This window comes from Delphinus delphis, chromosome 3 (assembly GCF_949987515.2).
Source record: "Delphinus delphis chromosome 3, mDelDel1.2, whole genome shotgun sequence".
NCBI classification, from domain to species: domain Eukaryota; kingdom Metazoa; phylum Chordata; class Mammalia; order Artiodactyla; family Delphinidae; genus Delphinus; species Delphinus delphis.
In genome coordinates this window covers 160,713,580-160,729,164 of record NC_082685.1, presented here as the reverse complement: position 1 = coordinate 160,729,164, position 15,585 = coordinate 160,713,580, and the positions used below count along the sequence as shown (strand labels likewise).

At 52.7% G+C, this 15,585-nt stretch overlaps 1 protein-coding gene across 4 annotated transcripts in view; it reads left to right on the top strand.

The window, feature by feature from the left end:
• The window catches only part of TRIO (trio Rho guanine nucleotide exchange factor), a 372,133-nt gene that overhangs the window by 348,505 nt on the left and 8,043 nt on the right, over window positions 1-15,585 (top strand). For 2 of the 4 annotated variants that reach the window (XM_060009655.1, XM_060009656.1), the window contains exons 43-53: window positions 297-389; window positions 1,113-1,163; window positions 1,396-1,473; window positions 2,471-2,662; window positions 3,852-4,029; window positions 6,333-7,129; window positions 10,991-11,238; window positions 12,753-12,891; window positions 13,712-13,739; window positions 13,938-14,100; window positions 14,383-14,504. In XM_060009655.1, the coding sequence (XP_059865638.1) occupies window positions 297-389; window positions 1,113-1,163; window positions 1,396-1,473; window positions 2,471-2,662; window positions 3,852-4,029; window positions 6,333-7,129; window positions 10,991-11,238; window positions 12,753-12,891; window positions 13,712-13,739; window positions 13,938-14,100; window positions 14,383-14,504 (2,089 nt within the window). Of the gene's footprint in view, window positions 1-296; window positions 390-1,112; window positions 1,164-1,395; window positions 1,474-2,470; window positions 2,663-3,851; window positions 4,030-6,332; window positions 7,130-7,623; window positions 7,754-10,990; window positions 11,239-12,752; window positions 12,892-13,711; window positions 13,740-13,937; window positions 14,101-14,382; window positions 14,505-15,585 lie in introns of those variants that run through there. The other 2 variants (XM_060009659.1, XM_060009657.1) reach the window with 2 other exon arrangements.

Here is a 15,585-nt window from a genome sequence, read left to right as displayed (position 1 = left end):
GCCTAGAAATAAAATATTTGTTTGTATGAATAAAAGAAAGCAATTGAGAGAAGGCCATTTTAGGCAAGCATTAAAGACGCTTTTGAAAAACAGCTCAGAAATCTTTCAGTGTCAAACTCGGACATTCTGAGCGAAGGCACAGCACTTGTTGGTTGTGTGCAGCGTGGCATCTTTTCTCTTCTTTACTCTTTTCTAGAAGTAGTTACTTCTGCAGTGTAGTTAGTTAGCATTTCTGACAGTTACAGGGACTTTAAAAGACAAAACTTACGATCCTTCTTTCTACTTTGAAACCACAGGACTTAAAGCAGCGCCTTGGCCACAGGCTGCAGCTCACAGACTTGCTGATCAAACCAGTGCAGAGAATCATGAAGTACCAGCTGCTGCTGAAGGTGAGGCTTTGCCGGTGCCCGTGCTGGGGGCAGGAGACCGTTTGGCGGGAGGACAAGACTCGTGAGGGGATGGAAGGGCTTGGCAGGTGACGGGAACCTTTTCTATAAAAAATACGAAGCAGGCTTTTCATTTCTGATTTGTAATATTTGAGTAACTTTTTAAAACTTTAATAAGGCACCTTACACTGTCATTTACATGAGGTTCTGAGCCAAAGGTCCGTGAAAGTGAGCTTTTTCCCCACCACAGAGCTTGAATACCAATGAGCTGTCTTGGGCTCTATCCACCTTACCTATTTTCTGATCTTCCTGGGGCTCCAGATGAAATCAAATATTTAATCCCTGCCTGTTCCTCTCTATGGGCTCAGCAGTGGCCCTGGATTGATTCAAACTCCTAAGCACCACTGAAGGCAAAGTCACACCATTTTCCACCATAAAAGTGACTGTTAGAGGTGTTGAGATTCCTTCATGTATAAAACTTAGAACCTGGATGTAAAGAGAGATGAGCGCTTGTCTTGGAGTGAAACAGGAACCATGACCCGCTTAGATAGATCTGGTCTGACTTTGCTCTACTGTGCCTTGAAATACACAAAAGGATACCTTTTCTTTGTGTTACTGGGAGGAAAAAATGAGGATTACCCAGCGCCTGGCGTCTCACGTGATCAAAAAGGTTACTGCTGTGCGACCATCACCCTTGTCATGCCCTTCTCTCCATTTCCCTTGCAGGACTTCCTCAAGTATTCCAAAAAAGCCAGCCTGGATACGTCGGAACTAGAGGTACTTAACACCCCCGGGCCCTGGGCTCCCCTCTCAATCCCCGCGCGTCCCCAGCCTGTTCCTGGGGGCGGTGGGTGACGGCGGGTCTACCCAGCCCCGGATGTGCCCTCTGCACACCAGCAGGCGGGAACGGGGAGGAACTGATGGAGGAGCGGCATCTGAGGGTTAGCGCTCCAGCCTTGCCCTCTGGAACTGAACGCTCACTCTGCTTTCCCCCCACCCCACCCCGCAGAGAGCCGTGGAGGTCATGTGCATCGTCCCCAAGCGCTGCAACGACATGATGAACGTCGGGCGGCTGCAAGGATTTGACGTAATGCGGCTGTTCTTCTTTAACCTCGGCCTCTGGCTGCCATCACTTTCTTTGGTCTCGGATTCTTTGTCTCCACCTGGAGAAAGCTGATCCTTTTTGCTTGGTTTTCTGGCGTCTCTCACCGTCCTTCAACCTGATTGATATTTTCTTTCACCTTCTTTTGGTGCATTTGATTTGCTTTGGGGGGGTACCTTCCTCTGCTTAAAGCCCAGCGCCTTGTAGCGGGAACAGGCAGGACTCTGCTTTGTCTCTTGGGCCCTCTGCTGCTGCAGGAGCGGAGTTTCCTTCCCTGGCATGAGGCGTAGTGGAAAACAGGGGGCCCGTCCTTCTGTCGTCTGTCAGCCTGGGAGCTTGACCCCAGGGTCACTGTGCTCATCGTTAGCCTACAGACTTTTCTATGAGTTGACAGTCTACTCAGATTACATATTACCTATTAGTATCCTAAAGATATTCAGAACCAGAAGCCTTTCTTTCTTTTTTTTTTTTCAATTTGTTGAGTAAGAAGACGGGAAGGTTTTACTTTTCTTGCCTACTGTTTCGCTAGAGATTTGGGTTTAACGTGCTGGTGCTGTGGTTCTCCAAAAAGCACACACAGGCTCTCCTGGAGAGCTTCTGAAAACCCAGGCTCCTGTGCTTTTGTGAGCGGGTCCCGCCAGGGGTGCTGGTGCCACCGGGCCGCGGACCGCACCTTGAGAAGCATTCGTCCACTGTGAACTAGATCCTTAGATCCACTTTCAGTCTTTGACTGTAACTGAGGCCAGTGATTTACACAGAGGTTGCCAAGAATTTTATTTAGATGATTTTTCTGTTTGGAGCTAAGACCTCATTTTAGTGAAAGAAATGTTTATGCTGTATAAATTAAGACAAGAAAAATATGTTTAAAATGTAGCATTCTGTGGGAGGAAAGCTAAAAAACAAAAAGCAGAACTTCCTATGTCTTAACTTCGAATGCAATGTTTTCTTCTCCTATTTCTTTGCCCCCTTCTCCGTGTTCTAGGGTAAAATTGTTGCCCAGGGCAAGCTGCTCTTGCAGGACACGTTCTTGGTCACGGACCAAGACACGGGGCTTCTGCCTCGATGCAAAGAGAGGCGGGTGTTCCTCTTTGAGCAGATCGTCATTTTCAGTGAGCCGCTCGATAAAAAAAAGGGCTTCTCCGTGCCAGGATTCCTGTTTAAGAACAGTATCAAGGTAACTTGTGTTTGCCTGTTTTCTCATGGGTTAACGCATGTACCCATCATGCTGATAAACTGTCTCCTTCTTAATTATGACATGCCCTGATCTTCAGTTTATTAACTATTTAGAGAATTTTCTAATACGTTTCAGAACCTTTAAATTCACTCCATGTGTCTACGGTCTGTATTCCCCAGTGGCTGACGTCTTACACATGTGGCTGCAGCATTCATTCTTACCATAATGAGAAGACCTCATCTTGGTTAGTTTTTGTGCTCCGTCTTCTCTAGGACCATGTAAAATTATTTAAGTTCAGAGGATAGCTTACCCAGGGTCTTCTTCTCTTCTCCTTTCAACAAGGACCTACTCTGCCCTCAGAGCTGGGCAGGGGCTGTAGGGATGGACAAGATAGGTTGGCTTGCTCTCTGATAGAAGAAAAAGACAAATAAAATGACTGCAAATGGCCCTGGGTCTTGTAAAGGGGACAAACCAAAGGTGAGACAGAGGAGGCCTGAGGTCCCAGCAGGTTAACCTTTCTAGTTAAGTGTTTAAGCTACTAGTTAAACCCCTGGTCATCCCCATGTACCTGAGTTAAAGGAGTCATGAAAAAGCAAGACAATGATTTCTGAGGCAGTAAAAATGGCAGCTCAACCAAAAAGTGGTGGTTTCAGTTCTGACCTGGGATGAACTTCACTTTGCACTTGACCGGTGGAAATAAATGTGCTTTAGTTTTTTTATTGTGGTGCCTCGTAACATAAAATTTACCATCTTAACGATTTTTCAGTGCACAGCCCACTGGCATTAAGTATGTTCACACTGTCGTGCAGCCATCCCCACCATCCATCTCCAGGACTCTTTTCATCTTGTAAAAGTAAAACTCATCCTCATTAAACACTAGCTCCCCATTCCATCCCCCCAGCCCTGCAGCCACCCTTCTACTTACCGTCTCGAGGAATCCGACTACCTAGGTCCGTCATCTAAGTGGAATCATAACAGTGTTGTCTATGGCTAGCCCACTTCACGTAGCAAAATGTCCTCCAGGCCCACCCATGGTGTAGCCTGTGACAGAGTGTCTTTCCTTTTTAAGGCTGAATAATAGTCCTTTGTATATACAGACTGCGTTTTGATTATCCATTCACCTGTTGATGGACACTCGGGTTGCTTCTGCCTTTTGGCCGTTGTGACTAATGCTTTAATTTTTTTTAAGGTGAGTTGCCTTTGCCTGGAGGAAAACGTGGAGAATGATCCCTGTAAATTTGCTCTGACATCAAGGACGGGGGACGTGGTGGAGACCTTCATCTTGCATTCGTCCAGTCCAAGTGTTCGGCAAGCGTGGATCCATGAAATCAACCAGATTTTAGAAAACCAGCGCAATTTTTTAAATGGTAACGTGTGTTGTTACTGGGCACGTGTTTTCTTTCCCTAATGTACACATTCCTATTTCTCGTCTCTCCCCTATTACACACGACTAGGAATGACAGGACTTACTGAGCACTTACTGTGGACCAGGCTCTGTTCTAAGCATTGTCCATATCTATTGCTTCATTTCATCTTCAGAACGACCCAAAGTGGCAAGTAGTGATATTATTCCCATTTTATAGATGACGAAGCTGAGGCACAAAGTGGATTCGTAATTCACTCGAAGTCCCACGAGTCGCTGGTGGCAAAGTCGAGATTCAGAGCAGCCATGTGCCCCTCACCACTGTACTGTTCACTCTGTCCCACAGGCTCTCGTACCACACGCGCCCAGAGCCCTGTCCTGGGAAAGAAATGCATGAGAAAAACTAAGGCAGCAGATGTAATTGGCCAGAGACGTTGGAGACATTCTTGCGTGCAACTTTAAAATTTGTGTTTGACCACCTTGTACATCTGCACCACCCTCCTCATTATAAAAACAAGACATCTTTTTTCCTTCCCACTTCCACGACATGAGTGATTTTAGAGAAGCAATACAGTAATAATACAGTAGAACACAGGACAGTAGTAAGGTGCCAGCCACCTCAGGGAAAGGCCTTCTCCACAGGGAGAGTGACCGCACACACCTTACGTTGCAGACAGTTCGACTCTTCATATTCCTGACCTGAAACTGCTGGCTTCTCTTGGTGGCTGCTGACTTGGACTCTGGTTTTAATTTGGTGATCAGTGAAGAGCGTCAAATTCAGTGAGAAGCTAGATACTCATTCAATGTCACGTCCTTGTCCTTTTCTCCATGTCCGTGTTCCGTGTCTACACCCCGGTCCAGTAGGATGCTGTAATCTCTCTGTCACATAAAACCACCCCCATATCTCGAGTGACATTCAGGAACACAGGCACTCAGTGAAAAGTCAAGGTCACGTGGCATTTTGGGCCAAGGGGTCATCAGCTGCCCGGGTGTTAACTCCAGGCTCCCGTCCAGACTGTAGACTGAGCATTTCTTCCATGTGCTGTTAGAACCGGATGGCTGGGGCTGGCCGGTGCGGGGGACGGCTCCTGTGCATGGAGAAAATAGTTTTGCTCCCGTGACTGAGAGCGAATGCAGGTCTCTTGAAACGTGTAGCTCTTAAGCACTGCATTGAATGCCAGTCCATAGCAGGTAACTACTGGGAAATCTCTAAACGTTTACCGTCTTCTTTAAAATAAAATCAACTGCCTCCCGAATTGCAGGCACGAGTGGGCCGTGCTGTGCACGTTTCCTGGGCGCTCAGTCTAGAGACCGATGATACTGTTCCCGGGGGCTGAAGGAGGTCGGGAATAGAGGGGGCTCCGGGCCTGCTTCCCCACTTTGCTCTCCCGTCCTGTGAGCGGGGGCCACGGCCAGCACACAGCTTGTCCAATGTCGTATGGCTCCAGAATGCTCCTTCACATCCGCCTGCTGCCTCCCAGGCAGGAAGGGGCTACATCTGATTGTCGCACGTCTCAAAGGTTTTAGCTCTTTAAGAATCTGTGTTAGTTTCCATGTATCTTATTGGGCGTGCTTCCTGCATTTTCCTGCAGGTGATGCTGTAACTGAATCACTAAAGCCCGGAGATGGGACAGCTTCACGACCCACAAGGGTTTGTGGAGCTCCTTCCCTTCCCGGGGTGGAGGTCTCTAACACCACCTCCGCGTGGGGTAACCCCCAGCCAGGTTCTTCTTTGCCTGACTGGTCCCTGGTTTAACGAAGACCTTTGCGGCAGCTGGGCTAAGCTTTCCCAGCGCGGGAGCCAGCTGGTACCGGTGGAGTCCCAGTTGAATCTCCCCTGGCAGCCCTGGGCCTCACCGTTGACCCTGGCCATCTGCCTGGGATGCTCCAGGCCGATTCCACTCCTTTTCACTTGGCGGAGATGCTAAGGCTGTGCTGGCTGAGCCTGGGCAGTAAACTTCTCCCCGCGGCAGCGCACCTCCTCCGTCACCCTGCACTTCTGCTCCCTCCCGCCTCGCACACGCAGACGGCCCTCCACGGGGCCAGTTTAACTCGTTCATGAACAGGACAGTCCTTAAATTTAAGAGCTTTTCTTTTGCCTTCCCTGATGGGTGGTGTCAGCCTGCTGCCTGGAGGGTGGGTGGGTGTTTCTGGATGACGGTGATTGGAAGTTGGTGGCCACCCTGTGACTTGACCCTGGGCCATTAAGCCAGCGCTCCCTCTCCATTCATCGTGCCCCCTTTTCCCTCCGCCCCTGTGACCGTCCTTTTCTCGGTGCCCTGACTGAGTCTCTTCTGTGTCTTGCAGCCTTGACATCACCCATCGAGTATCAGAGGAACCACAGCGGGGGCGGCGGCGGGGGCAGCGGCGGGGGCGGCGGCGGGGCCCCCAGCGGCGGCGGGGGCAGCAGCGGCGCAGGCAGCAACCACAGTGGCGGTCCCGGCAGCTGCGGCGGCCTCCCCAGCGCGAGCAGAAGCAGGCCCTCCCGGATCCCCCAGCCTGTCAGACACCACTCCCCCGTGCTGGTCTCCTCTGCAGCCTCGAACCAGGCAGAGGCAGACAAGATGTCAGGTATGTCCACTCCCGGCCCGTCACTGCCTCCTCCCAGCAGCAGCCCCGCCCCGGAGGCTGGCCAGCCCGCCAGGGCGTCCCCCAGCGGAGAGCCCGAAGGTCCCGAGCGAGAAGCGGAGCCGATCCCCAAGATGAAGGTGCTGGAGAGCCCCCGGAAGGCGGCCGGGAACGCCGCGGGCGCGCATCAGGACGGACCCGCCAAGGAGGCGCGGAGCGGCCCGGGCTCCCTGCCGCCGGGCAAGCCCAGGCCCGGGGCCATCTCGCCTCTGAACTCTCCTCTCTCCGCTGCGTTCCCCTCTCCGTTCGGCAAGGAGCCCTTGCCCCCCAGCAGCCCCCTGCAGAAGGGGGGCTCCTTCTGGAGCTCCATCCCCGCCTCCCCCGCCAGCCGGCCCGGCTCCTTCACCTTCCCGGGGGACAGTGACTCCCTCCAGCGGCAGGCGCAGCGCCACGCGGCCCCCAGCAAGGACACGGACCGCATGAGCACGTGCTCCTCGGCCAGCGAGCAGTCCGTGCAGTCCACCCAGAGCAATGGGGTAAGAGCGCCCGGCCGCCTCCGCCCGCCCGCCCCGCTGCCTCTGTCCCGCGGCTCTTCTGCTAAACCTCCCGCGTGGCCGCCGCTGTCCTCGTACTAACTCTGGGCTCCCGGCCACTGCGCTGCGGTCACCAGCTCCATCCGCCCTGTGCCCTGGCCGCGCGGACACGCGGGGACGCCTTCTAACTTCCTGCTCCCGCCGGCGGACGGCGCGCTCTCATCTCTACTAACTCGCTCCTTGCTTTGTTTGTGTCTCCTTAATACGGGAAAGCAGATCATTAACCTTCCGAATGCAGCATCTCTAAGCCTCTCACGTTTTCCGAGCAGCAGCGTATCTGGGAACTTCCTCTCTCGCCCCTGCCTTCCTCGCACACTTTTTTTAGGGGGGTCCGTGCCCCTGCTGTCTACCTCCTGCGTCAACTGAAACCTGTACACTCTAAGCTTTCTGCTCGTCGCTTGGTTGTGCCCTTTTATGCCTTAAATTAATCTTTGCAGCGTTTTTGACTCATCTGCTGAAAAAGGAAAAAAAAAATCCCTCAAGAAATTTCCAACAGCAACTCAAAGCAAACTAAGCTGATACAGAGGGGGGAAGGAATCTCTCCAGTGGAAATATTTCCCCCCGCCCCCCCCCCCCAAAAAAAGAAAGAAAAAGTTTCACTGTGGAAGAGAGAGAGACTGCTTTAGGGCCCCTGGATGTTGGGCTCCGGCCGGCGGCTGGGAGTGGAGGCGCAGGCAGGCTGGATTCCCAGCGCCCGCGCTCTGTCCGGCAGGGGTCGCAGTGCGGGCTGCGGGCGCCGCGGGGCGTCGCGGATCGCTATCCGCGTTCTTAGCAGAAGGGTTACTGGGGGGGCTTGGCCCCCATCCTCTGGCTTCCTCCCTGTCCTACCCGACTGCTTCCCACACGGCAGGTGGTCTGACCCGTAACACCTTCCTAAAGGCATGCGTGAAGGAATAGAACTGTACTATTGCGTGTATGTTTGATCGCTTTATAAATTTTTAACTACATTTCCCTAAAAGGGTCTGTATCTCTCTTTATAAAAAAAAGAAAGGAAGCAATCCGGGTTTTGCATGTCTCTCTCTTTCCTCTGGACTTCCGTTAATGCCTTGTTTGGGTGGACATGGCCTTATTCGTTCCTCTTATTTTTTGTTATTTATTTTGTTAGCCTCGGTCTTTAATTGAGGAAGAAATTGGAAAACGGGTCTTGGTACATGTACCCTGTAGTCTTATTCTCAGAAATAAGCGGTCAGGGCGGGCCTCCTCTGCGGTGGCCGCCACCAGCGTCCCGGTCGTGGTGCCTGACCGTGTCCTGCAGGGGAGCCTGGACCCCCACCTCTAGTTAGTTCTGAAATGCTAGGTGTGCAGGTGAGCGTCAGCACGGTTGCAGCCAGAGGAAGAGACCCAGAGGCCCAGTGATGCTGTACCTGCCAGCACCTGGCTGAAGGTTCAGGGTGCAGGCGTGGCCTCGCAGCCGAGGCCCCCTCCGAAATCGGCCACGGGAGCAGCTCTTCAGCCCATCCTAACCTGGACGCTTTCCCCTAAGCGCCACCCGCCCCAGCGTGGGAGCCCGTGCTGGTCTCTGCGCCCCCCGTGAGCGTGCTCGGTTCCCGGCCCTGCCTGGCTCCCCCCGGGATGCTTACTCTGAGGCCAGCACCATCGCAGGCGGCACACGTTCTGGCAGGTTTTAGGTCGCAAAAGGTGCCTTTTATTTCTGCCTCTCACTGTTTCTTATGTGGTTGGTAACCTGGAAAGGGAAACTGCCGGGGAGTCCGGGTGCCTTACAGAAACGCCCTGGAGGCCTGGGAAGACCACGAGAGGCTTAGAATGGGCATGAGAGTGTCCTCTAGGACTCCTAAGCTTTTCGGTCAAGAAGAGCTACCGCCCTGCCTGCTCCCCCCCGATTCAGACTGTCTTCTCCCCCTGGCGGTCAGCAGCGGCCTCCTCCCTCCTTGTCTGCTTCCGTGAAGCTGTCTGCGGTCACAGCCCAGCAGCTGTGCCTAACCCACGGCCCAGGTCCTTCTTCCTCCTTTAACGCACACCTTCTGGAAAGTTCTGAGAGCAGGAGTGGAGTGGATGTGGATCAGCCCAGGCAGTGACTGCGCCAGGCCCGAAACGTGGACACACCACCTCCCCGCATCCGCCCACCCAGGCAGCAATAGAAGTACAGCCCTGCCTTTCTCTCAGAGGCCGGGTGACCCGTGCGAATCCCTAACCTCCACTGTGTGAGGGGTGGTGATCGTGCTCACTGGCATTAATTGAGATCCATTTTTAAATGCCTCATACTTAGATCGGTACATAGGAGGTTTTCAGAAAGTACTAATAGCTGTTATTATCGTGGCAAAATACTCGCTTTACGAGACAAAGGGTGGTACGCTATACGATAAAAAAGAGCCGTGCCACAGAGGTTGGTTTTGTTTACATTTTCTAGCAAATGTGGCTTTGTAGTCTCAACACTGTTGGGCGTTGCTATATAAGTCACGCTAAAAGGATAAAATTGCGTGAAGGTGTGTGCACAGGCCAAAGCCCGACGTGGACATCCACGAGGGACGGGAACACGTACCAGACTCCTCAGCCGCGACAGGACCGAGAACCTGGCACTCCGGTGTATTTAACTTCACCACCCGCTGTGGGCCTAGAGTCCTGGCCCCTGGAATTCCCAGCACACAGGCTCCTTGACAGTGGTCAGCCGTCTACTCCGGTGTGTCTCAGTAGCCCAGAGCCGTCAGGCGTATGGCAAGGTTGCCCACAGTCGCGCCTGCACCGACTCAGGACCTGCCCCAGACATCCGAGAGACCAGCGGAGGGAAGCAGCGGAGTCCTGGGAAGCCGTGAATGGCCAGACAGCGTCTTTGGTGGGAGCCCCTGAGAACAAGCTAGAGGGGCGCCTGACGCCACTTCCACATCCCAGCTGTTGACGGGGGGATTGAGCAAGATGCAGCTCCGGCTTTGGAGGTCTCAGCGTCCTCTTCATCCCCTGGAACAAAGGGGTCACTTGGTAAACGACAGCTCGGGACAAACACCATTTGTGTTTCTTCTACTCAGCAGCTAACGCCACTCAGCTTGTGAACCTGAGTAGATGGTCTTGAGAAACGATCTGTGTTTAACTTTTGCAGTCTTGCTCCATTGAGTGAGATACTGGACATGTATTGAGTGCCTGCCACGCGTCAGTCACTGTGATGGACACTAAAGACACAGTAGTGACCTGCAGACATCGGGTGCCACTGGGACTCCAAGACAAGGGGAGGATAGGCTTTCCCACGCCAGGGGCTGTCCGTGAAACTTGAGTTGTGAGGCCAGTGCTGTCCACAGCTGCTCTGCGATGCTCTGCCGTCCCCACGACGGCCGCACCTTCAGGACAGTTGAATCGTCACGGTCACAGGAGGACCACCCACCCAGGGATACATACAGGAGGCAGAGCAGCTCTCCATGAGAGCAGGACAGTAGTTGGTCTGCTTTTCAGGTGTCCCGCGTTCCTCCTTTAGAAGGGAAAAAAGGTGGAAATGATGAGCGATGCCGGCAGCGTGACGGTCACAGTGACAGGACTGTGACATAGATGGAACCCAGCGTGGCATCAGCATGAGGATGAGCCATTCCTCTGATGGTGCAAGGAAGATGGGACTGAAATAATCAAGCTTCCAAAGTAGAGTGTCATCATCACTGTGTCGTTCCTAAATTACTCTCTAGAGAAATCCTGACGGTCAGTTACTGAAAAAGAGGCACCAAGTTAGCTAAAGAGTGTGGAGGCGTCCGTCCAGTGGGCCCTGCTCTGGGCCGTCGTGCCGTGGCGCACGCTGACGAGCGACTTCGTGTCATCAGATCCCGTTTCAGTTCCCCTCTGCCTTTTTGTTCATCTTTCCCTCTACAGAGTGAAAGTAGCAGCAGTAGCAACATCTCCACCATGTTGGTGACACACGATTACACGGCAGTGAAGGAGGATGAGATAAACGTCTATCAAGGAGAGGTCGTTCAGATTCTGGCCAGCAATCAACAGAACATGTTTCTGGTGTTCCGAGCCGCCACTGACCAGTGCCCCGCAGCCGAGGGCTGGATTCCGGGCTTCGTCCTGGGGCATACCAGCGCAGTCATCATGGAGAACCCCGACGGGACTCTCAAGTGAGTGCCCGGCGGGGCAGCCGTGGCGGGGCGGGGGGCAGGCGGCGCTGAGCACAGACGAGGCACAGAGGCCCTGGGAGGGTGAAGCCCATTGAGAGAAAGCAGTGCTGTGGTCTGTTGAGCCAGGTCATCTCTATACACAATGTGGAACCCCGCAGTGAAGGTGGGGCGCGTTCCATCTCTCAGACCTGTTCTGATGGGTTCTTTTAATAACCTGCCTTTGTACACACATAGCTTTTTAAAGCCGCTAGACAGAGCATCACGGTATCTTAGTTCCCAGAGGTCTTGGGTGAGGGGTGAGGACTTTCCAAGGGCCCCTGACTCGTATCGGGCACGCTGAGGGTGCATCACTGAAGATCCTCGTCCCGGGAGCTTCAGCTAAAGATCCGTGTGGTGCCACTGCCGACGTGCCTTGTGTATATTAGGTGACTTTAGTCAAGTAACTTGAAACCAATTTCGCCGCGTTAAACATTACTTTAAAGAAAACTAAGTTCAGGGGCTGGTTTCAAACTCCGCCCTTCGCTGAATCTCTCTGGCTGTAGGAGGCGCCAGCCAGGTGGCTTCTGGCAGTGGAAGCATTGCAAAACTGTGATTTTTAAGCCTCCAGAGGCTTCAACCCAAAAGGCCAGACTCAAAGGCACAGGCGGTGGTCATGTTCCTCTCCAGGCATGGCAGTACCCCTGGCTGGTTTGCAGCCCAGACTGGCGAGCCTTCCAGCACCACCCCAAACCTCTGGGCTGCACCTATACCCCATGGGGAGTCCAGGCTTTGAGTTCAGGCTACAAAGAGCCCATCTTCCTTGACAGTCCCTTGTCCTGTTTCTCCTTGATACACAGAGATATTTTATTCTAGTACATTGTTCAAGAATCCCATTTTATACTTTGTTTCCTCAGAAATATTCTTAGGCCCTGTATTAGGGTTCTGCAGAGAAACAGAACCAGTAGGGTGTATGTGTGGTCAGCAGGTGGTTATTGTAACCACACAGTTGTGGAGACTGGTGAGTCCAGACCTGCACTGTGGGCCAGCAGGCTGGGGGCCCAGGAGAGCCAGTGGTGCAGGTAAAGTCTGAAGGTATTCTGCTGGAGAATTCCCTCGTGCTCAGGGAGGCTGGTCTTTTTTTGTTCAACTCAGGCCTTCAACTGATTGGATGAGGCCCACCACACTATGGAGGGCAGTCTGCTTCACTCTACCAGTTGAAATGTTAATCTCATCTGGAAACACCCAGAATGATGTTTGACCAAATATTTAGGTCCAGTCAAGTTATACGTAAAATTAACCATCACAGACGCCTTTATATTTAATCCTTAAAATTTGATTTAAGAAACTTGGCTTTTATCTCTGGTCATTGAGAATCGCAGAAAAGTTTTCCTTTGCTGAGATCCCTGTTCCTAAAGGAATCTCAGTCACCCTATATCCGTGTAAATTGGACAGTCCGCTTTTCTCTGATGCTTTCAGGAATTGTTTGCTGAACACCAGGAAAGCGTAATACTAACAATGTGTTGTGGTCCCCCTAGGAAGTCAACATCTTGGCACACAGCACTCCGTTTAAGGAAAAAATCTGAGAAAAAAGATAAAGACGGCAAACGGGAAGGCAAGTTAGAGAACGGTTATCGGAAGTCTCGGGAAGGACTCAGCAACAAGGTATCTGTGAAGGTGAGCAAGGGTGTCTCCAGGAGCCTGTGCTCCTCGGGGAGCACGCAGGGCTGGTGCCGGCCCAGGAGGAGCCGTTGCGGACCTGGCACCCAGCCTTGCCTGGCAGCAGCCCGCCTCTCTCCGCCCTTTGAGCAGACCTGCAGGGCTTTGTAGGGTGCTCTCACGGGCAGTGTGGCGCAGGTACGCATACGTATTCTGAGGAGCCGGGTATACGGGTAAACCCCTAAGCGGGCGCATGGGTAGCTTGCAAAGAAGGCTGCTGGAGTCCCAGAGCGAGCAGACACTAGGACCTCAGAAGCAGACGGAGCACAGAGCAGCTGTGGCTCAGACCACAAGGGAAGCGACTAGACGCCAAGATGCAGGTTCACTGCTGCAGCAGATTCCCTCGGCGGGTGCTTCAGTCCACTTTACTTCTGTAATCAGATTGCCTTACACCTGTGCAGGTTTTGCTTGGGGAGAAAGGAACTATCTCTTGAGGGGAGCTCGAGGCCCCTGAGTCAGGGCCCTGGCCATTCTGCAGAAGTGGGTGTTCGGGGATCTGCTGGACTCAGCCCATAGGATGAGTAAAAGGGACTTCTCTGAGTGTAAGCAGCATTTGTGCGTTTGTGGGTAGGAAGAAAAATCTCTCCTACACCTGTGTGCCACGAATCCTTCCAGTGCATTCGAGGGCAGTCGGAACGTGGTCGGTTCTGATTGATACGCAGGCAAACCAAGTCGTGTTTCCTTTCATCTTTCAACAACTGTAGCCCTAGAATAGAAGCAGTATATCTTAGAGTAGCTCATGTATCTGGTTAATAGCTGTGCGCTTTTTCCATTTCAGCTTCTCAATCCCAACTACATCTATGACGGTGAGTTCTGTTCTTTTTCTTGTAGACTTTAGAGGGTAGGTCTACGGGGCATTTCAGGACACTCGAGTGTAACCTGTGGACGTGGGTTTTCTGTGGAGCTCTGGGCCTGGGCAGCATCTCCTTCATTTGTTGGGGGAGGTTGGTGGGCACAAGAGGGGGCGCTGGATGGCCAGCGTTACTGACTCCTTTCTCGCGCAGTTCCCCCAGAATTCGTCATTCCCTTGAGCGAGGTCACGTGTGAGACAGGGGAGACCGTTGTTCTTAGATGTCGGGTCTGTGGCCGCCCCAAGGCCTCGGTCACCTGGAAGGGCCCTGAACACAACACCTTGAACAGCGATGGTCACTACAGCATCTCCTACAGGTGAGGGAAGCCCCCTCGGGGGTCAGTTTCCCAGGCAGTGAGCATGACCTCGTTCCACTGGGACTGACGCGGCCGATTGCCTGAGTCACCTCTGGCCCTGGAACGTCTCCCGTGAAGGAAGGTGTCATACCTGGGTGTGCAGCTAGGATTGAAATCCCACTTGAAATTGCCCGTCAGCATTTGAGCTCCTCATTTCCTGTGACCCCAAAGGAGAGAGGTCGGGGGGCTGGCGGCGGGGAGAGCTGAGCCTTTCTGAACGCCGTGTGCCCTCCTCTGTGGCAGTGACTTGGGAGAGGCCGCTCTGAAGATCGTTGGTGTGACCACCGAGGACGACGGCATCTACACATGCATCGCAGTGAACGACATGGGGTCAGCCTCGTCTTCAGCCAGTCTGAGGGTTCTAGGTAAGCTGCACCCCGAGCCCCACACACTCTCGATGTGGCCTGAGGTACGTGACAAGTCACTCGGAGGCTGCACGGAGCAGGCCAGCCTCTGGGACACCCGGGGGGGTGCCCTCGGGCAGGGGAGGTGCACGGTGAGGGCTTCCGCCCACGGCCACTGAGCGTGTGAGTGTCTGGTCCAGCCTCCAGGTGGGAGCAGGGCAGCCTGTACTCCTAGTGTTCAAAACACATTCTCGTCTCCAGCTTCTCACTTGTCCGATTGTTCAGTTGGTGCTTTAGTTCTAAGAGAAGCTCCTCTCCGTCAGTCTCACGTAGAATAGAATGGAAAGAAAGGAAAGATGGGAGTGTGGGTGAGCCCCGAGCAGGCTCTGTACCCGTCCTAGACCGTAACAGCCCTTCCAGAGGGTGTGTCCTCCCAGCCCTTCCATGAGCGCAGGGCGACCCTGGTGGGACTAAAGCCCTTGCTCCCTCCATGCCCAGCAAGGTCTGATCTCTCTCCTCCGCTAAACTCTGAGCTGCTGGCAGCAGAACTCATATCTTAGGCCTTTTAGAATTTCCTGTAGATGCGCCTGACGTATGTACATGCTTAGTGAGCAACACATGCTGGCTGGTTTCCAGCTACCATTTCCCAGGAGGCCAGCTGTGCCAGCTGTGCGGCCCAGGGCTGCTGAGATTTCTCCTGGGTCCTCCAGCTGCACCAGGTATAGGATGCAGCCTCCTAGAATGACAGTTAAAGAACTAAAATAAGTTAAGTAAATTAAACAAAACCGATTTTTTAAGACTATGGTAAGTAAATAAATAAAAGGACTAAAAGATGAATTGAGTCCAGGAGTGCCCTGTGTGTAGACAGTAAACAGAATTGTCTTTAGAAGTTTATATGTTGTAATTCTTAATCCCATATATTTTAACCTCATAAGTCAAAGAAGGGAAGGGTTCTGGTTTTGGATCACAGTGCAGGAAAGGAAGATAATTTTGAATTTGACAGTAGAGAATCACCAATGTTCTAATTTTTAAAAGATGTCAGAAAAAGTATACAGGTGATTGATTTTTTTTTTTTTTTTTTTAACAACACTGGAGAAAGCAA